This window comes from Peromyscus leucopus, chromosome 2, assembly GCF_004664715.2.
Source record: "Peromyscus leucopus breed LL Stock chromosome 2, UCI_PerLeu_2.1, whole genome shotgun sequence".
In the NCBI taxonomy this organism is placed as follows: Eukaryota; Metazoa; Chordata; class Mammalia; order Rodentia; family Cricetidae; genus Peromyscus; species Peromyscus leucopus.
This window is the reverse complement of record NC_051064.1, coordinates 145,431,044-145,451,659: the sequence shown is the minus strand read 5'-3', so window position 1 is coordinate 145,451,659 and position 20,616 is coordinate 145,431,044. Positions and strand designations below refer to the sequence as shown.

Below are 20,616 nucleotides of genomic sequence, written 5' to 3'. Positions count from 1 at the left end.
ATCCCCAGTATTCTTAATTTACTACTGGATTAGACAGTCAATTGTTCGTATGGACTGGGGTTATAGCTCAGGATAGAGCCCTTGCTGAACACGTACGAACATATAAGGGCCTTGGTTCCTTCTTCAACCACATACAAAGGAAAATACCATTCTTAATGTTCCATCTTGCTTTTTGTGACTGAGTCTCACTATGTAGCCCTGGCTGGCTGTGTCTCCAAGGCTGACTTCAAATTCACAGAGATCCTCCTACCTCTGCCTCCCAAGTGCTGGGATTAAAGGCATGCACCACCATGTCCAGTGACCTGCTTTTATTAAGTTGAATTTAAAGGCTTGGCTAAAATGGAAGAAGTTGGGAAATAAGTATACTTTTACAGGCCAGGTAGCTCTGAGCCTGTGTTCTTGTTTCTATATCCATATGCTGTGTTGTCTGTTTTAGTTTACAGTGGGTATATTCAGGGTTAAATATGTAAGCATGGTAACTCCCTACAAATACTTGTCAACCAACCAATTATTAATTAACAAGAGATAGATGAGTCCTGTGACCAGGGTCTGTGCAGATGTGTACCATGGGAAGGGTCTGTGCAGGTGGGTGCTAGGGGAAAGGTCTGTGCAGATGGGTGCCATGGGAAGGGTCTGTGCAGGTGGGTGCCATGGAAAGGGTGTGTGTAGGTGGGTGCCATGGGAAGGTTCTGTGCAGGTGGGTGCCATAGGAAAGGTCTGTTCAGGTGGGTGCCATGAGAAGGGTCTGTGCAGGTAGGTGTCCTGGGAACGTTCTGTGTAGGTGGATGCTATGGGAAGGGTCTATGCAGGTAGGTACTGTGGGGAGGGTCTGTGTAGGTGTGTGCCATGGGAAGAAAGACACCTCATAGGAATTCAAGGTATGGTCCAGTTGGAAGAGTGTTTGCATAGTAGATAGTCTATATTTGATATAAAAAAGACTCATTGGGTATTTTCCAGTTTAATTCATTGTAGCTGGTTCTTTTTAATTAATTAGTTTATTTATTGTAATCTAGCTTTTACAGACTCTGGCTTAACACTAGTTTTATATATGTAGGAGCCTGATTGGCTACCCTTGAACTGACTTGTGCTCCAGGCTGGCTTTGAACTTGCCATCCCCCTGCAGTAGCCACCTGAGTGCTGGGATTATAGGCATGCCCTCCCACTCCTGGCTTGCTGTCTGTTTTTGTGATTTTTGTCTTTTTTCCTTCTGGTTCTGGGGATGGAACCCAGGGCCTTGCACTTCCTAAGCACATGTTCTACCAGAGCTAAGTCCCCCTCCCCAAGGTATGGCCCCCACTGTCCTTGGTCCTCCTGCCTCTGATCTTCAGCATTTCTTAAATGCACCACCACAGTTGTCAGGTTCTGTTTTTTAAAATAAAATAAATAGTGGTAAAAGTAATCTGTGTGCTTTAAAGGGAGATAGAAAATGTGCGGGTGTCTGATGAGGCGTTCCTTCTCCTCCCAGGCTTGATTGGGAAAGTGACCCTCCAGATCCCCTTTTACCGCCCGCATGTGGACCCTTGGGTGATCTCCATCTCAGGCCTCCACTTAATTGGTGCCCCTGAGAAGATCCAGGACTTCAACGATGAGAAGGAGAAGCTACTGGAGAGGGAGCGGAAGAAAGCACTGCTTCAAGCCCTGGAGGACAGATGGAAGGCAAGGCTTAGAGCCTCTGGGCCCTGGGCGCCTGTGACGTCCCAACAGTAAAGGGCAGGACCGTGCTGACACTGGTTCTTTCCCTTACAGAGTGAGCGACAGCAGAAGGGAGAACCCTACTGGTACTCCGTCACCGCCTCGGTTGTCACGAGGATCGTGGAGAACATCGAGGTGAGTCCTGTCATCCGTTATGAGGACACATGAAGGGTTTCTGAGCCTCAGATGTGTTTTCACTTCTGAGTTTCTCTTTTCTTGTGGGTTTATGTGGTACAGTGTGTGGGGGGGCTGACTGCTCAGGTGTGCACTTTTGGAGGCTGTGCCAAAGGGAAAACCTGAAAAGCAAGTCCTGTGTTGTGAGGCAGACACAGATCTTTCTCGCTTTAGCTGATGTGAGTGGGCATTTCCAAGTCACACACCCCCACCCAACCACACTTTCTTTTTTAATGTTGGGATCTGACTTGCTAAAGGATTTATCACTTCAGAAGATAGGGTACTTAGGTCTCCATGACTGGTTTCGGGGCACGTCATTTAACCTCTCTGGTCTCAATTTCTTCATCTGCAAAAGGAGAGAGGCGGGATCCCCATTGTCTATTGTGTTGTGAACTATATGAGTGGCCACTAAGGCGTCCGACCTCTCTGTGATGTATCTTACTGAGTTTGGATACACTGTAGTGAAGGGGCTACTTGTTTGCTCATTAGGAATGGGATTAGGGGATGAATACTTCATTAAATGTCACAAGACAACCCCTACTTAAAGTCTCTAGGGCTCTCTTGTAGTGTCAAGGCAACCCAGGCCAAATGTGTTCAGCGTGTGAGATGTTCCCCAAAAGTATGATCTGAGGTTGTTAGTTTCATAATGTGGATTAAAAAAGATTGGTGCACTTGAGGGTATTGATTTTTTAGAAAATGTTACTATTGCCGGGCAGTGGTGGCACAGGCCTTTAATCCCAGCACTTGGGAGGCAGAGGCAGGCAGATTTCTGTGCGTTTGAGACCAGCCTGATCTACAGAGTGAGTTCCAGGACAGCCAGGGCTGTTATACAGAGAAACTCTGTCTCAAAAAACCAAAAAAAAAAAAAAAAAAAAAAAAAAAAAAAAAAAAAAAAAAAGAGAGAGAGAATGTTATTATTACAATACTTTTGTTCATCTGGTGTGTGAGTGTGTGTGTGTGTGTGTGTATGCTTTACGTGCAGGTGTGTGTGTGCATGTTTTTCTACAACAAATTAATATTTTTTTTCCTCATAAAACCTTTTTTTAGCATTTATTTACTGGGGGTGGGAGGCAAATGGGAGGTCTGAGGATACTTGTGACAGTTGGTTCTGTCCTTCTATGGTGTGGGTCCTGGGCATCAGATTCAGGTCATCAGACTTGGTGGCAAGCACCCTTACCTGCCTAGCTTTCTGCTGGCTCCAGAAATGTCTTTCTCAAGGACCAGAAGAGGGCCATTTCTCTGCAGTGTAGTCACAGGAGTGCGAGGCCTGTGCCTTGAAGCGTTGCTGGTTGTGTGCAGGTCTTATGTAGAGAAACCCACTGTATCAAGTTCCTGATCGAGGTGGGCTTGTCTTTGCTGCACTCCTCATCCTCTGGGTCTTACACTTTTCTGTCTCTTCTTCCTTGATGTTCCCTGAGGGGAACATGTGCCTTGGAGGGGGTGATGTATTTGTGCCATTTAGGGCTGGGTACTCCTCTCCCCCATTTTACAAAGTGTTATCTACTGTGTGTGTGTGTGTGTGTGTGTGTGTCTAGGTGTACACATTTGGAAGTCAGGCCAGCTTGAAGAGTTTGGTTTTATCTTTCTACCACACAGGTCCTGGGGATGGAGCTCACATCAACAGTTTTGATGACAACAAATGCCTTTACCCACTGAGCCTCCTCACTGGCCCATATTATGATTTTGACATCAATATTAAGCATTGGTTTTTCTCCATATTGGTCTCAATACCATGATTGTCTTTTGATTACAATCATATTAATAGAGTGATGACTTACTGTTGTTTTACTTCTCTTTTCTTTTCCTTCTCTGTGGTGTGTGTGGTTTATGTTTGTTGGGCATGCACACACATTTACATGTGGCGTCCTTGTGTTCATGAATGTGGAGGTCAGAGCAGGATGTCAGTGCCTTCCTCTGTTGTTTTCTGCCTTGTTGCCTTGTGACAGGGTCTCTCCCTGAGCTGGAAGCTTTCTATTTTGACTAGGCTGATCCAGGACCTGGACCACCAAGGTCCTGGGATCTGTCTGTATCTGTCCCCTCATTACAGGCAAATGAAGCCATGCCTGACTTACTGTGTGGTGCTGGGGATTTGAACTCAGATCCTCATGCTTGCAAAACAATTGTTCCTACACGTTGAGACATTTCCCTGGCCTAGTTTGTATTTTCATAATGGCTAATGATGCTGAACAACTTTTCTTTTTCTGTTTTTGGTTTTTCGAGACTGGGTTTTTCTCTGTGTAGTTTTGAGCCTTTCCTGGAACTCACTTTGGAGACCAGGCTGGCCTCGAACTCACAGAGATCCGCCTGCCTCTGCCTCCCGAGTGCTGGGATTAAAGGCTTGCACCACCCCGCCTGGCTTGAACAACTTTCCTTGACCACATGTGTATATACTTTTTCTTTCTTGTAGTGCTGAGGACTGGACCCAGGCCCTTGCACTTGATAAACCACACTCTACTTTTGAGCTACTCCCAGGCCCCGTTGTTGGTTTTTAATTCACTGAAGCAGAGTACCTTCTCTTGCTCACAGGAGCAAGAAGAAATAAACACACGTGGAGAGTCTCATAGACCTTACCTGCCTGCTGGCTTTCCTGGGCTCAGATTCCTACAGGTGCTAGAGCAGCAGGACCAATTGTTTGGATTCAGTGACGTTTTCTTTCTCCCTCCTCTCTAAACATGTTATTTATTTATTTATTTATTTATTTATTTATTTATTTATTTATTTATTTAAATCATTATTATGGGTAGGAGGTATGTGTACAGAGGTCAGAGGACAACTTTCTGGTATCTGTTCTTCCTTCTGCCTTTACAAGGGTTCTGGGGATTGAGCTTATGTTGCTAGGCTCTGGCCCCTGGTATTCCTTCCTGTGTTTAAGTGTTTACATTGATTTCTGGAATGATTTGATGGGAGCATTGTAGCCTTTCTGTGATAGTGTTCATGATGGTGAACTATCATTTTTGAGTGGTTTGTGATTATGTCCCGTGGAACTTTCAGCACACTGGAAACCTGTGTGTAGATGCCCTGTGGTTGGACGCCCCCTGTAGGATTCTACCTGCAGTGGTTATCTAAATGTTTCCCCTCTTTCTCTTTGCAGTTAAAAATTCAAGATGTCCACTTGCGCTTTGAAGATGGTCTTACCAATCCCTCTCATCCTTTTGCGTTCGGCATCTGCATTAAGAATGTGTCCATGCAGAATGCTGCCAATGAGCCTGTGAGTATGATGAGCTCTGACCACAGACCAAGAGCAAAACTTGCTAGGAGCTCTGGGGCTCTGCTCCGCCCCTCAATGTTATGTAAACTAGCCCTGCTACTTTACCATTCTATGCAGGCGTCCTTTTTTGGTTTGTTTGATTTTTGTTTTTCTAGACAGGGTTTCTCTGGGTAGTCTTGTCCTGGAGCTCACTTTGTAGGTCAAGCTGGCCTTGAACTCAGAGCTCCACCTGCCTCTGCCTCCTGAGTGCTGGGATTAAAGGTGTGCCCCCACCTTCCCGGGCTATGCTTGTGTCTTGTGTGTAGGCAACAGTTAACTTGCTGGGAAGGAGAAACAGTTGCTCTTCACTGACCTGTTGCATCACTTTGGTTTTATACACAAAGAAGCTGAGGTGCAGAGGATTCCTGTCAGCCAAGGATTTCCTCCTTCATTTTTCTACTCCTTTGTCAATCACCAAGGAAACTCATTCCACTTAGAGTTTCACCTGCTCCCTGGGAATGTCTGTGATGGTGTCCACACAGTCCCTTTTTTGTAATGGTGTTTTAGCCTGCTTGATAAAACACTGATTCTCCATACTTTTCACATGCCCTTGGGTTTTTTTTTTTTTTTTTTTTTTTTTTTTTTTAGACAGAGTTTCTCTGTGTAACAGCTTTGGCTGTCCTAGAACTCACTCTGTTAGCCAGGCTGGCCTCGAACTCACAAAGAGCCACCTGGCTCTGCCTCCCGAGTGCTGGGATTAAAGGCATGTGCCACCAATGCCTGGACACACCTGTCTTAATTGATTGTATTTCCTATTCTGGAGGTAGATAACACCCTTACTAGAGTAAGTGTTCTGTTGGGTAGGGCTAAGGGGATTGATATTGCTGATAACGAGAAGTTGACAGATCATTTCCAAGTTTGAGATGGCCTCATGGAGTTTAGGCCAAACTTGAATTGGATACGCAATTACTAAACATCTCTTTGTACTTCTGGCCTTCCTGTATTCTCTTCCCAAGTGCTGGGAATTACATGTGTGCACCACCATACCTGCCTCAGCAGCCCATAATTTTTACTTACCTTGACAGCCATTTATAGCTTTTGAGCCTTTGTGTGCTTGTGGACCCGGCACCCTTTTTTGGCCTCTGCAGGCACTGGTTACATGAGATGTACAGACATTCATGAAGGTAAAATATCTGTACACATAAAATAAAAAACAGCAGGATGTGGTGGTGCATGCCTTAAATTCCAGCATCTAGGAGACAGAGGCATGCAGATCCTGAGTCTGGTCTATGTAGTGAGTTCTAGGCCAGCCAAGGACAACATAGTGAGACCCTGCCTCAGAACAAAACAAAACAAAAATGAACGTAAAAACAAAAAAGCTACAGTAATTTATTCTCTAGTTCTGGAAACCAGAAATGTGAAACTAAGAAGTTAGTGTATCCACATCCCTCTCTAGCTGAGGGTCACTGGAAGCCCCTGCTTCCTTGGCTTATACATGTGTGTGGGTGTTCACAAGGCCTTGTCTCCTCTGTCCTTTTCTTTTTCCTTCTTACAAGGACCCCATTCATTAGCTTTGTACCTACACTTATCCAGGATGGCTTCATTTTGACCTGATTCTGTCTGCACAGATGGTGTTTACGAGTAAGGACACACTCACACTTGTGGGTGAACCTGACTTCTTGGAAGAGGACACTGTCCAAACTGATACCCTAGTGATAGTCCAAGATGCTTTTTCAATACTCAGCTGACTTCCCACTTCAAATATGTGTTCATGCATGTGTGTCCATACTGTTTCTCTGCCATTCAGAGTTCTAGTTAAGAAATATAATCACTGTCCCCTTTTGCTGACTTAGTTATTTGTATGAAATTTCAAGGTTCCCCCCCCCCCCACACACACACTTTTTTTTGAGACAGGGGTTCTCTGTCTAACACTGACTGTCCTGAAACTTGATCTGTAGACCAGGCTGGCCTCTAACTCATAGAGATCCACCTGCCTCTACCTCCTGAGTATTGGTACTATAGGCATGTGCTACCACTGCCCAGCTGAGATTTGCAGATATTTTGACACTCCTCTGCCCAGTGATATTTTCTGTTTGTTTGCTCCTAGCATCTTAGATATCCTCCTCCTCCTCCTCCTCCTCCTCCTCCTCCTCCTCCTCCTTCTTCTTCTTTTTTCTCAAGACAGGGTTTCTCTGTGTAGTTTTGGTGCCTTTCCTGGAACTCACAGAGATCTGCCTGGCTCTGCCTTCCAAGTGCTGGGATTAAAGACGTGTGCCACCACCACCCAGCTGCTGCTTCTATATAATTAAAAATATTTGTGCACATTGGTGTTGCCAGCTGGTCTGATTTTGTTTGTCTATTTATTTATTTTTAAGGCAGGGTCCTACTTTGTTACCTGGCTGTCCTGAAATTCACTGTATAGACTAGCCTTGAACTCACAGAGATCTACCTGCCTTTGCCTCCTGAGTGCTGGGATCAAAGATGTGAGCCATCAGGCTTTGAATGGATGGAGTTTGAGCTGTAGGAGAGTGGACAGTTTTCCTTTGGTTTTGTATCCCTTGCACCTTGCAAGTGTCTGATGTGTGATATTTCACACTCCATTAGTTGAGTGAACAACAAATATATCCAGGATTAAAGGTGGCCATCCTTTTTTTTCCTCTTTCTCCCTCAGGTACAGAAACTAATGCGAAAAAAACGATTAGACGTGGCTGAGTTTAGTGTCTACTGGGATGTCGATTGCACTTTATTGGGGGATTTGCCCCAGGCAGAGTTACAGGTATGTTCTGGCCAGGACTTTAGTGTAAGATGGTACCAAAGCATGTGGTGCAGGGACTCTGATTTTCAGACTGTGATCCCTGGGTTCTCCTACAAGCATCTTTAGTCTAGAGTCTGCCTGAGATGCTTATTGTGTCTGCAGGTTTGAGCTTCAGACGCACTGTGGTGGCTTGTGTATTTTAACTTCAATCAGGCTGCTTGGTAGATGTTTTTGTGTCTTTTTCATGTGAAATTCTGCTTTTTTTAAAATTAATATTTATTTATTTATTTTTGAGACAGGGTCTCTCTGCATAGTCCTGGCTGTCCTAGAGCTCACTATGTAGACCAGACCAGGCTGGCCTCAAATTCTCAGAGATCCTTCTTCTTCTGTCTCCCAAGTGCTGGGATTAAAGGCCTGCACCACCACACCTGGCTAACATTCTGTTTGTAAGATGTGTCTGTGTGTCTGATTTCTTGCTTCTTACTGCTGTGTGCACGTGGCACGCTGTAGTTAGCATTTTGTTGGCCAGTAGGTCTCAAACATGAAAACTCTGAGTGAACAGAGCAGCTTCTTAAAGAGCGACCAGCCTGCTGGGGTTTCTCCTTGAACATCACCATGGGGATGCCTTTTAAGACACTTACATGGATAGATAACGTTACTGTTTGGGAAGGATTGAGGAAAAGCTTAGCTTAGTGTTTTTGTAAAGAAATTGTAGGTACTTTAGTGAAATGGAGAAAAATGATTCATTTCCCCAACAACAGGTGGAGTAAGGTGGATTGGGTAACAGTGATGCTGTGTCACAGCCCATGGCTTAGTTTTACGTTCAGCTTCAATTCCCAATGTTGTAGAAAGTAATAGCCAGAAGGAAGGTTGGTGTGTGTTCTTGTGACGCAGGAGGCCATGGCCAGAAGCATGGAGAGTCGCAGTCACCACTATATCCTGGAGCCTGTGTGTGCATCCGCTCTCTTGAAAAGAAACTGCTCCAAGGAGCCTCTGAGGTCCCGGCACAGCCCGAGGATTGAGTGTGATATTCAGCTGGAGACCATTCCCTTGAAGCTGTCCCAGGTACATTTCCTCCCGAGGCTCAGACCCATGGCTAGAAGCTGGAGTCAAGGAAAACCACCCTGCAATGGTGTCCTCGGCATTGTTTCCCTGCAGGCCAGAGTCTAATAGGTGCAAACCCAGGTGGCATCACATGGTGCAATTGGGTTCATGCCCACTTGGTTTCCGTTTGGATTGGTGTTTCTAAGTACTGAACAGAGAACGTGGGAGAACAAGTAGCCTCCTGGTGATGCTTTGGTCACTGCATTTCAGCTCGGCAGATTGAGTTGTTCCTGTTAGATGGAGGTCTTGACTGAACCAAAGAACGAATTCTAACCTAATCTAGTATCTCTTACTCTTTAACAAAGCTGCAATACCGGCAAATCATGGGATTCCTCAAGGAGCTGGAGCGGAAGGAGAGGCAGGTGAAATTCCGGAAGTGGAAACCAAAAGTGGCCGTGTCCAAGAAGTAAGGGCACCTTTGCATGTTACCCATAAGTTCATTTTATGGCAGCATGCTTTCCTGTACACAGATCAGAAACATGACTCCCATCCTTTACATGTGACTGTAGAAAAAAGGGCAGTTGGGTTAACTTTGGTAGAAGTAGTTACATTTTAAAATTCATGAATGTGTTACCTATGAGGAAATAGAAATAATATCTGGGACAAAGGGGGCATGAAGTGTCTGTTGTTACATTGATTTTCCTATTGTATCTCTGTTGAGGTAAGAACCTCTTAGATTGAGAGTAGTGAAACACCCAAGATCCTTGGTGTCACTTAGCAAGCAGATTGCTCTTGTTTAGTGATGTCGGTCATTCTCTGCAGCACTCTTCTCATCTCCTTTTGTCTGTCTGTCCTCCAGTCTGTTTGTCCACATTATGTAGGTTATACTCGCTGACTTCCAGAGCAAGCATCAATCTTCTTTCTTACAAATATTTTTTTAAAGATTTATTTATTATGTATAGTGTTCTGGCTGCATGTATCCCTGCAGGCGAGAAGAGGGCACCAGATCTCATTACTGCTGGTTGTGAGCCACAGTGTGGTTGCTGGGAACTGAACTCAGGACCTCTAGAAGAGCAGCCAGTGCTCTTAACTGCTGAGCCATCTTTCCAGCCCACAAGTATATTTTAATTTAAATTATGTTTACGTGTATGTATGTGATTGTGTATTTGCATGGTGCATGAGCCCACAGATGCCAGAGAAGGGCATCAGATTGGAACTAGACTTAAGGGTGGATGTGAGCTGCCTGGTGTAGTTGCTGGAAACTGAGCTCTGGTCCTATGGGGGACACTGTTCTGTTTATTTGTGACAGAGTCTTTTTATGTAGCCCTGGATGTTCTGGAACTCACTGTTTAGACTAGACTGTCTTCAAACTCTCAGATCTGCCTCCCTTGGCCTCCCAAATACTGGGGTCAAAGGTGTGTGCCACCATGCCCAGCCTCAGTATGTGCTCTTAATTGCTGCCATCTTTCCTGCCCCATAAATCCTCTCTTCATGTTATAGTGATACATGTGATCAGTCTGATATATAAACCTTTTTAATGATCTCACTTGTTTCTATGTATGTCCTTAGAAACTCAGTTAAATCTGTAGTGGTCAAGTCCATGGTAACTGTCTCAAGGTGGCCTTCCTGCCAGCAGCGTTTTCCTCCTGCAAGGGACTGCTTTGGGTGAGGCACCCTGGTCACATGCTGCGGTATTATTGACACACAGTGTAATTCAATGTCTTTTTGATGACAGAATCACTTTTCTGCACATTAGGTCAGTGTTAAAATGGGCTCAAGACAGAGACTAAGGCTGATATGAGAAATGTCTCAGGAGTCAGCAGAGTTCCAGGTTGTCCTGTACCAAGAGCACTGCAGTGGTTTTTATTGGGAGGAGTAACACCTTGTCATGGATTGTTGCAGCTGTCGAGAATGGTGGTATTTTGCCTTGAATGCTAACTTGTATGAAATCAGAGAGCAGAGGAAGTGTTGGACCTGGGACTTCTTGTTGCATCGTGCCCGAGATGCTGTGTTTTACACTGACAGATATTTCAACAAATTAAAAGGAGGCGTGTTGTCTGCAGATGACAAGGTGAGTGGACTGCTTGCTTATTAATTTTTCTTGATTTGTTTGTTTGGTTTTGAGACAGTGTTGCACGTAGCCCAGGCTGTCTTCAGACTCTATGTAGCTGAGGTTGGTTTTGAACTCCTAATCCTTCTATTTCTATTTCTGTAGTCCTAGGATTATAGGCATGAGCCACCACACTTAGCTAAGAATATTTTCTCACAGACTGAAAAAAAGGCCAAGTCTGAGAACATACAAAGTCCCTTGCTGGAGGCACAGTTTTATAGGCTAGTGTTGGGCTCAGTAGAGTAGGGACTCCTTGGGAGGTAGTGAGCCTCATCTCAGCCAGAAGTATTTTCCTGCTCCCCGAGAAGAGTCATCAGTCAGGTAAGAGGAAGCAGAAATGGCCTTGACCCTGTCAGACCCCTCCTGGTACAGTATGCAGTTCTGTGCATGCAGTTCAGGGAGACTCATGGAGACCAGTGTCTCTTCCAGTCCTGCATCTAGTCTAACTGTTGGTCTGTAGCTAATTTCTGTGGACATTGGCCTACATTTTCTGTACTCCTCATTGACTTGATTGACTTTTGGTGGTAGAGGTGAAGCCAAAGCCAGTGACGGAGATGAGAAGGTTAGCCTTATCTGAATTATTTGTGGGCTAGGGTACCCCTTCCTGGGTCTGTCTGCCTTCTCCCAGGAAAAGGAAAGGCAGTGGGGCTGCTTTGCTCCGTAATTGTTATGCCTTTGTGAATGGCTCAGACAGTTCTCTATGTTTTGGCTTGGGTTATTTCTAGTTTGTTCCTCTAGGTGACCTTTATAGACAAAAAGGAACAGTTCTTTACTGGATGGAGTTCTTACCCATCCTGTCAGCATGCTGAGGCCATAGCCCCCTCTTGCATATTGCTGTCTTCAGTGGTGTCTGACACAGCTATGTGACAATGAGCACCTTGTGAAAAGGACGGACTAAGTCTGATATTTGCTCTGGATGGCTTTTCCTGAAGGCAAAGGCAGGGCATTAGGAGGAGGAATCTGGATCAGTGCTGAGGTGGCCAGGTAGCTGTGGGCACCTGCTGTTAGCGTGTTCTATAGTTGTTTTTTTTTTTTTTTACTCTTTACTCTTTGCCTCTGGGGGGTCTGCCACTCAGCTTCCAAATAAATACACTTAGACTCATTCTTTCTTATGAATTCCTGGCCTTAGCTTGGCTTATTTCTAGTCAGCTTTTCTTAACTTAAATTATCCTGTCTACCTTTTGCCTCTGGGCTTTTACCTTTCTGTAGTCATATACCTTTCTTTACTTCTTACTCAGTGACTGCTGTCTAGCTGGGTGGCTGGCCCCTGGTGTCCTTTCTCCTCCTTTTTTCTCTGTTTATTTAGTCCTTCTATTTAGTCTCTGTGCCTGTGAGTCCTGCCTATCTTTTCTCCTGCCTAGTTATTGGCTGTTTAGCTCTTTATTAGACCAATCAGGTGTTTTAGGCAGGCAAAGTAACACAGCTTCACAGAGCTAAACAAATGTAACATAAAAGAATACAACACATCTTTGCAGCATTAAACAAATATTTCATAGCATAAGCGAATGTAACACATCTTCAACTAATATTCTGCAACAGTGTTCTTCTAATGTTAGGAAATTAGACATTATTTAGGATGGGTGATTTTACTTTCTTAAAAAAGTGACATAATAGTTGTCACTGCTACTCGTTAGTAACTAGTATGAAACATGTTGAAATGACCACACCCTTGCTAATTGTGAATATGAAAGAGGTAGGGCCTGATCATGCATACTGTGTGAGCTTGGCCTTCAGTTTCCTCTTGGAAGGTTGGGACAATGATAACTGCTTCCTTTGATCGCCCAAGTTAACAGAGCTAATGTGTAATGTGGTTTGTGATTGTCACTGCTGTGCAGATCAGGATGTCTCCGCAGTCACCCGCTGGAGCAAAGAGAGCTCTCATTTCTCTGCCTGCTCCCACTAGTTCTAGTGGGGTTTTTGAGAACAAGTAGCATCTGCTGGATTGTAGGGAACCCCTTGTAAGCCAGAGGCGGCTTTCTTGGCACTGGGCATTGGTCACTGCTTCTCAGCCTTCAGGCAGGTGCTGGGGCTAGTGTATTGATGAGGGTGTTCACTTTCTGTAGCTCTGCAGTGTCTTGGCTTCATTTTGTTCCAAACAGGAGGAGATGTGTCGGATTGAGGAGGAACAGAGCTTTGAGGAATTGAAGATTCTGCGTGAATTGGTTCATGATCGATTTTATAAGCAAGAGGAGCTAGCAGAGGTGAGAAATCTGTTGAGAAAGGGTCATTCGGTCCCAGTGCACCCTGAGCCCTTCAGTGTCAATATGCTTGCGTTTCTGTCAGGACACATGGCAACCAATGGCATATCATAGCCTATATCTGTCTGTGGGTTTTCATGTCTGCCTCTTTGTGATTTCACAGAGTCTTCGAGAGCCTCAGTTTGATTCTCCAGGAGCCTCACCTGGTGACCCAGATGCCAGTGGAGGCAGCGGGATGCTGCAGTACCTGCAGTCCTGGTTTCCAGGGTGGGGCGGCTGGTATGGACAGCAGAGCCCTGAAGGGAACGTGGTGGAAGGCCTGTCAGCTGAGTCACACGAGCACTGGACCCCTGAAGAGATTTTGGGTATGCTGGGACCCTGTCTGCACCTGCTCCCTCAGCCAGAGCGAAGGGTTAGGTGCTAAATGCCATCCTGCTCTTTGTAGAACAGCTTGAGAGGTCATTTCTAGACTTAACCAAGGGAGACGACATTTGGACAGCAGTTTGTTACATAGAGGTAGAGGGAAGACACTCCATGGCTATGGTCATTTGTATATTATTGGACAGATCTGAGTGGCACACATTGCCAGAGAACTAAATCTGAGCTTGTTCACAAACTCTGAGGCTTGATGGCAGTCCCGAGGCCCTCTCTAGGCCTGTGCTGTCAGTGTGAGCCTGTAGAAACGAGGGACTATTTAAGTTAAATTGCACTAGCCTCATCAACCACATGTGCCCTGCTGCCTGCTAGCCACATGTGGGTTGTAGATGCTGTCCTTCAGTCACCTATATCTCTGGGTTCTTGCCTGCAGAAGGGAAATCTGGCTCAGCAGCGTCATCCCAGCCAGGGCGCATGCTCTTGCTCTTCGTGTTTTCTCTTAAGCCTGTTCTCCCTCACCATGTAGGCACCGAGGAGTTTTTTGACCCCACTGTGGATGCCTCGTGTATGAACACCTACACAAAGCGAGATCACGTCTTTGCCAAGCTGAACGTGCAGCTCCAGCGAGGCACGGTGACTCTCCTGCACAAGGAGCAAGGTGCTGCTCATGCCAGTGAGAGCGCGTTCATGCAGCTTGAGTTCTCAGGTATTGCTCAGAGTCAGCTCTGCCCATCTCTAGGGCCAACACACTGTCTGTTTTCATCATCTGTGGCAGTTAGAGTCTGTGAGAAAGTAGAGGCTAGAGAGATGCCTCAGAGGTTAAGAGTACATACTGCTCTTGCAGAAGACCCAAGTTTGGTCCCCAAAACCCATGTCATGAGGGCACCAAGAGATTTGTCTTAGTTAGGTTTCTATTGCTGTGATGAAACACTGTGACCAAAAGCATCTGGGGAGGAAAGGGCTTATTTGATTTACATGTCCGTATCACAGTCTGTCACCAAAGGAACTCGAGGCAGGACCTGGGGCGGGAACTGGTGCAGAGGCCGTGGAGGAGCATTGCTTACTGGCTTGTTCCTTCTGGCATGCTCAGTCTGCTTTCTTAAATACCCAGGTCCCCCTGTATAGCATGAATTTTAAAGGGTCTTATTAATAAAAAACAAACCCGGAGCCAGGTATTGGGATGAACGCTGAAAGATCAGAGAAACAGAACAAGCCACATCCAAACTTTCCTCACCAACTCTGCAGCTTCCAAATGCAAGCTACTTCCTGTCTACCCACGCCTTTATATGCCTTGCTTTTCTGCCCTCTCATTGGCTCTTAGCCCAGCTACTTTATTTCCTTGTCACTGCCTGTCTGTACAGACCTCCATGTCTCTATGGTTGGTACTGGGATTAAAGGTGTGTGTCACCACACTTGGCTCTGTTCCCTAGTGTGTCCTTGAACATACAGAGACCCTGTCTGCTAAATGATCAGATTAGGGGCATGTGCTGCCTGACTTTGTTTACTTAAAATGGCTGGCCTTTTCCCCCTGATCTCCAGGCAAGCTTTATTTATCAAAGCATAAATAAAATATCACATTTCGGCACAAATAAAATATCACCACACACCAGCCCAGGGGTAGCACCATCCACATCCACAGTGGACTGGGCATATGTGTGTGTATGTATGTATGTATGTATGTATGTATGTATGTGTGTGTTCAAATTTCATGGAAAAATACTTCCTACTGTTAAATAGTTCTCTTTAAAATATATCCAGTATTTCTAGATATAAAGCACATTAGGCCTTATATCATAATGCCATTTCTTATGTTTATCTTTTATAGATGTAAAGCTTCTAGCAGAGTCTCTTCCTCGAAGAAACTCCTCCTTGCTTTTAGTCCGGTTGGGTGGACTGTTCCTCCGAGATTTGGCTACGGAAGGAACCATGTTTCCTCTCCTGGTCTTCCCTAATCCGGTATGTCCTACAGTGGCGTGGCTAGCACACGTGGGTGTAGGTAGTATATTATGCCTGTTTTAGGAAATCAGAAGTCCTGTTACCTGAACTGATTTTGACATTTGATCACTGGAGACAGACTGGGACTAGGTCCTTTGTTGACTTTGTTAGAGAGAAAATGTTGGTGAGCTGTGTGGCTCTGCCTCTTCCCTCCCCATGCTGTAGCCGTTATGGAAGTGTCTGTCTACCTGGGGATAATGCCAGGAACACCTGCTCTCTGCACTTCATGGTTAACAGTTGAGTCTTTCCCATGTCTAACAGCTATACTCATAACCTACTGTAATATGAAATTTCATCATTCAAGGAGCCCAAAAGAAAACTCCTTAAGTCCTTTGTATATGTGCAATTTTTTGGTTGTGAGCCTAGCCTTTAACGGCTGAGTCATCTCTCCAGCCCATGTGCAATTTTATATGTAATATCCCTTACCAACTATGGGATCTTCAGTCTTATTAAGTTGTCAAAGACATAGTTTAACTAGCTGAATATTTGCCCATTTACTCTGTGTGTACTTTTTGAATGTTCTTAGAGAGTGTGGGAGGATGGACTTAGTTTGAAAAGTTATAAATACTTAATATTCCTCCGGCAATCCATTAGATGCACTGGGTACCACATAGCATATTGTCTGCTCAGGGAAATGGCACAGTAGTGTATAGATTGGTTAAAACTCAGTGTGAAGGGGGTTTGAGTTATATGTGCAAAGAGGGAGAAGGTGTGCAAGGTGAAGGGGGCAGTGTACTGTCCCGCTTGCCCACTGAAGCATTTTTGTATATTGTGTTTAATAGCAGAAAGAAGTCGGCAGAGTTTCACAGTCTTTTGGTCTTCAGACTGCATCGGCAGACAGAAGTGATCAATACCCTGGTAATTTCTCATATGTTCTTAAAATAAATCATTATTATTGATCGGCAGACTTCGATTTCTGTTCTGTGCCTAGTGGTTTGCTAGGTGGATCCATGTTGCGCTGTGAGGCAGCCTGGTACTCTGCAGGTGGGGCTGTTTCTCTGGTGTCACTGGGGTAGCTTTGCAAGGCTAGCCCTGGCTTTGCATTATGGGAATCAGTACAGTAGCCCAGCTGTCATAATTCCTGTTAAAATTTAGAGTCAGGCCGCATTAGGCTTTATTTTAAAAATCTGCATAATTGTGAACTGATTAGAAAAGAATTTAGAAAATGTCTATTTCCCAGAATGCTTTGCAGGCCTGTGGGTATGGTGGTTGTTTTGGCTGTGTTCCACTCTTCCGTTCTTTCCTTTAGCTGCAGACCCAGACAGTCCCGTCTTTGAGATGCTCTATGAGAAGAATCCAGTGCACAGCCAATTTGAGAGGCGGCTGCATGTCAGCACGAGGCCCCTGAACATCATCTACAACCCACAGGCTATTAAAAAAGTGGCAGACTTTTTCTACAAGGGAAAGGTTCATACCTCAGGTTAACTTTTTTTGTTTGTTTGATTCTCTGTTACGTTTGGGGAAAAAACTCCTCTTTTGAGTCATTGCTGGTGCTCTGGACAAGGTTTTAATGCATTTGGATGCCCTGGCATTGTGGCAAGAGCTGCAGAATAAGTGGCAGGGTTGTGCCTAGACACCGACCGAGTGTCCTTTGCCAATGTCCTTCCCATACGTTTTCATCCTTCATCCTGGGATGGCAGTTTCTTTGGCAAGCCAGGGTGTTTTAGCTTGATGAATTAAGGTGGAATGTTCAAGAATTTCTTTCTAGATGGCAGCATCTCTGTTTTTTTTTTTTAAACTTGATTTAGACTGTAGGGTTCTAAGTATCGCTGTTGATGCACTTATGATTTTTTTTATTCTCCAAGGAGGTTGAGACAGTTAGAGAAGTGCTTTCACTGACAGGGAGGCTTGTGAAATAGTAACATTTACTTTGTGCACATCCTTCCTCCTTGCTCACTGTGAAGCTGGAATGGTTACCCACTACACTCTTGTGGTCTTTTGACAGTTGTGAGGCTTTTTATATCAACAATAGCCGTTTATGACCTGGCTGACATTTTTCCTTCAATACAATATTCTGCTTTATGATGATTTTGAAGTACAGCAGTTTGGGGTTTTCAGAAATGTTTATAGGGATTCTAATAAGTTAGGCACCTCTCCCTCATGTACATCCATGCCCTTAAGGCTGTCCACCATTCCTCCTTGCCTTCTCCTGGCTGTCCTATGATGGACCATGTCAGAGTAAAGAGCTATTTTTGGCTGGGCAGTGGTGGCACACGCCTTTAACCTCGGCACTTGGGAGGCAGAGGCAGGTGGATCTCTGAGTTTGAGGACAGCCAGGGCTACACAGAGAACCTTGTCTCGAACAACAAAACAAAAGAGCTGTTTTTGTCACTGATTGCCTTTTCCCACTTTTTTTTTTTTTTTTTTTTTTTTGTTTTTCGAGACAGGGTTTCTCTATGTAGCTTTGCGCCTTTCCTGGAACTCACTTGGTAGCCCAGGCTGGCCTCGAACTCACAGAGATCCGCCTGCCTCTGCCTCTCAAGTGCTGGGATTAAAGGCGTGCGCCACCACCGGCCTGGCCGCCTTTTCCCACTTTGGTGGATCTTCTGGGTGTGAGCAGAAGCGACAGTAGCCCAGCTACTTGCAAGTTCTGACTTCTTGTGCCTTTCCAATATTGCAGGTTTTGGTTATCAGTCTGAGCTTGAGTTGAGGGTAGCTGAAGCAGCTCGAAGACAGTATAACAAGCTGAAGATGCAGACCAAGGCTGAGATCCGACAGACTCTTGACCGATTGCTCGTGGGAGATTTTATTGTAAGTAGCCTTGCGTGATTCTGTTTGGGGGCGGGAGAGGCAACCATGTTTCCTGACAAGTTCATGACCTGTAGTAGATAGGCTTGCTTGTATCAGTTATGCCAACTAGGTGAGTCAAAAAAAAAAAAAAAAAAGAAAAAGAAAAAGGAAATGCATAATTATATCGGTCATAAAACAAACAGCTTGTGTCTTTTCTGTTAGTGGTTCATTTAAGGAAATGAACATTGCTGACCAGATCATGTTTTCCTTGCTCTAAGGGTACTTTCAAGATTTGCCTGAGTGTCTCTCCAGACCTAATCTGCAGGTAGTTCACAGAAGAACCTTACTCTTAACTGTTTTAAAAGGTGTTCAGTAGAACAGTGCTCTACTTGTGGTAGTGACTTTGTGGTGCTGTGTGCCCAGCCCACTCGAGGACACCTTGAATAGAGAGCCAAGAAGCAGCTTAACTGTCCAGAGGCAGTTTGTGACCCTGGGTGTGGTAGTGCACTGCCCAGGCATGGCAGTAGATGGAGCTGTTGGACAAGCGTGGCTCTTGTGAACCTTGGAAGGCTGGAAGAGATGCTCCAAGTCGAATGCCTAAAGACTTGTTGTGGGGGATGGGTAATTAGTCTTATTTCCCTCTGTGTGTGTGTGTGTGTGTGTGTGTGTGTGTGTGTGTGTATGTTTCAGCATAAATTACAGCTATCAGTGCCTTCCTGTTATCTTCAAAAAAGAGTGTTCTTTTTTTTCTCTTAATTTCTATTAAAATTTTTTCCTACAATACATTTTGATCATATTTTTTCTTCCTCTCCCAACTCCTCCCAGATCCTCCCCACATCCCTACCCATCTAACTTCATGTTATTTCTTTCAATTTCAAAACAACAAAAACCCCAAACAAATGAAAATTAAAATAAACATCCTAACAAGACAAGACAAAACAAAACAAAAACACACAAAAAACCATGGAGTCTGTTTGTGTTAGTTCACTCTCTTGGGCATGGGGTCCACTGTGGATGTGGTTGATATACCCAGTGATCTCTATTGGTTTAAATATTAAGGCAACTCCACATAGTTAAAAGGGAGGTTTATTTTGTGGGGTAACTTACAAGTAAAGGGATAGGTTATAGGGTCTGGGAAAGGTGAAGCACAGTCCAGTAGTGTTCTCTGGAGAACTCTGCTCGATCTACCTCCAGCGTCCAAAATCCACGAACCAAGAGAGCCAGCCCATCTGGATCTTGGGTCTTCAGGGGCCTCTCTCTGCTCTGCCTTGTAGGCATGACAGTTACCAAAGCCTCAATGGGGGTGGCACTTCCAGGTCAAGGCTGGAACGGCTACCCACTACAACACTCCACTAGAAAAAACTATTTTCCTCATTCCCAGCAGATATCACTTGCAAATATCTTCTTGGTTGGGGGTGGGACTTCTTAGCGATGGGCTTTTGTCTGTGCAGTTATGGTGGGTACTGTCAAGTCTCTGTGTTCCTATGTATACTGGTCCTATTGTACCTGGAAGACTGTTTCCTTGGCAGTCATCTGACACCTCTATCTCTGACAATATTTCTTCTGTCTCCTCTTCCACATAGATCCTTGAGTCTTGAGGGGAGGGGTTTGATGAAGACATCTTCTCTAGGGTTGGATGCTCCAAAGTCTCTCACTTTTTGCATTGTCCAGTTGTGGGTTTCTGTGTCAATTACCATCTATGCAAAAAGAAGCTTCTCTGGTGAGGATTGAGTGATGCACTGATACTATGAACACAGCAGTAGGACATTAGGTGTCATTTTATTACTGTGTTGCTTTAGTAGATTACTAGTAGTAGGTTTTCCCTTAGGGCTCATGACCTATCTAGTCTCAGCTTCTTGGCTATTTTTGCAGTGTCAGGTGTGGGTTTCTGATTACACTTATATAAAATAGCCTTTACCACATACATGAAATTGAGGCCAATTTTAATCAGAAAGAATTTACAAATTCATAACTTGCTATATTATTTATATTACAAATATTAGAATGTGTATTTCCCTCAAGATAACTTTAGCATGAAAGTTTATTTATTTATGCCTTTTTTTTTGGATTTTGAGACAGGGTTTCTCTGTGTAGCTTTGCACCTTTCCTGGATCTCGCTCTGTAGCCAAGGCTGGCCTCGAACTCACAGAGATCCACCTCCCTCTGCCTCCCAAGTGCTGGGATTAAAGGTGTGTGCCACCATGCCCAGTGAAAGTTTATGATTACTAGTGTCTGTGAATAAATAAAAGTATTCATATTTCAATGTTGATTTGTATTTCATGATTTCTGTGATATTTCACAAAGTATTAAGCCTTGTAAATTACAAACAAAAGCCCTCTTAAGCAATCAGTCAGTA

The 20,616-nt window shown here is 44.6% G+C and overlaps 1 protein-coding gene across 7 annotated transcripts in view; it reads left to right on the top strand.

Annotated features, from left to right (window-relative positions):
• Vps13d (vacuolar protein sorting 13 homolog D) overlaps positions 1–20,616 on the top strand; it is a 234,045-nt gene that overhangs the window by 15,795 nt on the left and 197,634 nt on the right. For 5 of the 7 annotated variants that reach the window (XM_028860131.2, XM_028860135.2, XM_028860133.2 and 2 more), the window contains exons 4-17: positions 1,466–1,656; positions 1,747–1,827; positions 4,958–5,074; positions 7,725–7,829; positions 8,703–8,873; positions 9,218–9,318; positions 10,755–10,923; positions 13,062–13,163; positions 13,324–13,525; positions 14,062–14,241; positions 15,361–15,491; positions 16,313–16,388; positions 16,780–16,950; positions 18,151–18,281. In XM_028860131.2, coding sequence (XP_028715964.1) covers positions 1,466–1,656; positions 1,747–1,827; positions 4,958–5,074; positions 7,725–7,829; positions 8,703–8,873; positions 9,218–9,318; positions 10,755–10,923; positions 13,062–13,163; positions 13,324–13,525; positions 14,062–14,241; positions 15,361–15,491; positions 16,313–16,388; positions 16,780–16,950; positions 18,151–18,281 — 1,928 coding nt within the window. Of the gene's footprint in view, positions 1–1,465; positions 1,657–1,746; positions 1,828–4,957; positions 5,075–7,724; positions 7,830–8,702; positions 8,874–9,217; positions 9,319–10,754; positions 10,924–13,061; positions 13,164–13,323; positions 13,526–14,061; positions 14,242–15,360; positions 15,492–16,312; positions 16,389–16,779; positions 16,951–18,150; positions 18,282–20,616 lie in introns of those variants that run through there. The other 2 variants (XM_028860132.2, XM_028860136.1) reach the window with 2 other exon arrangements.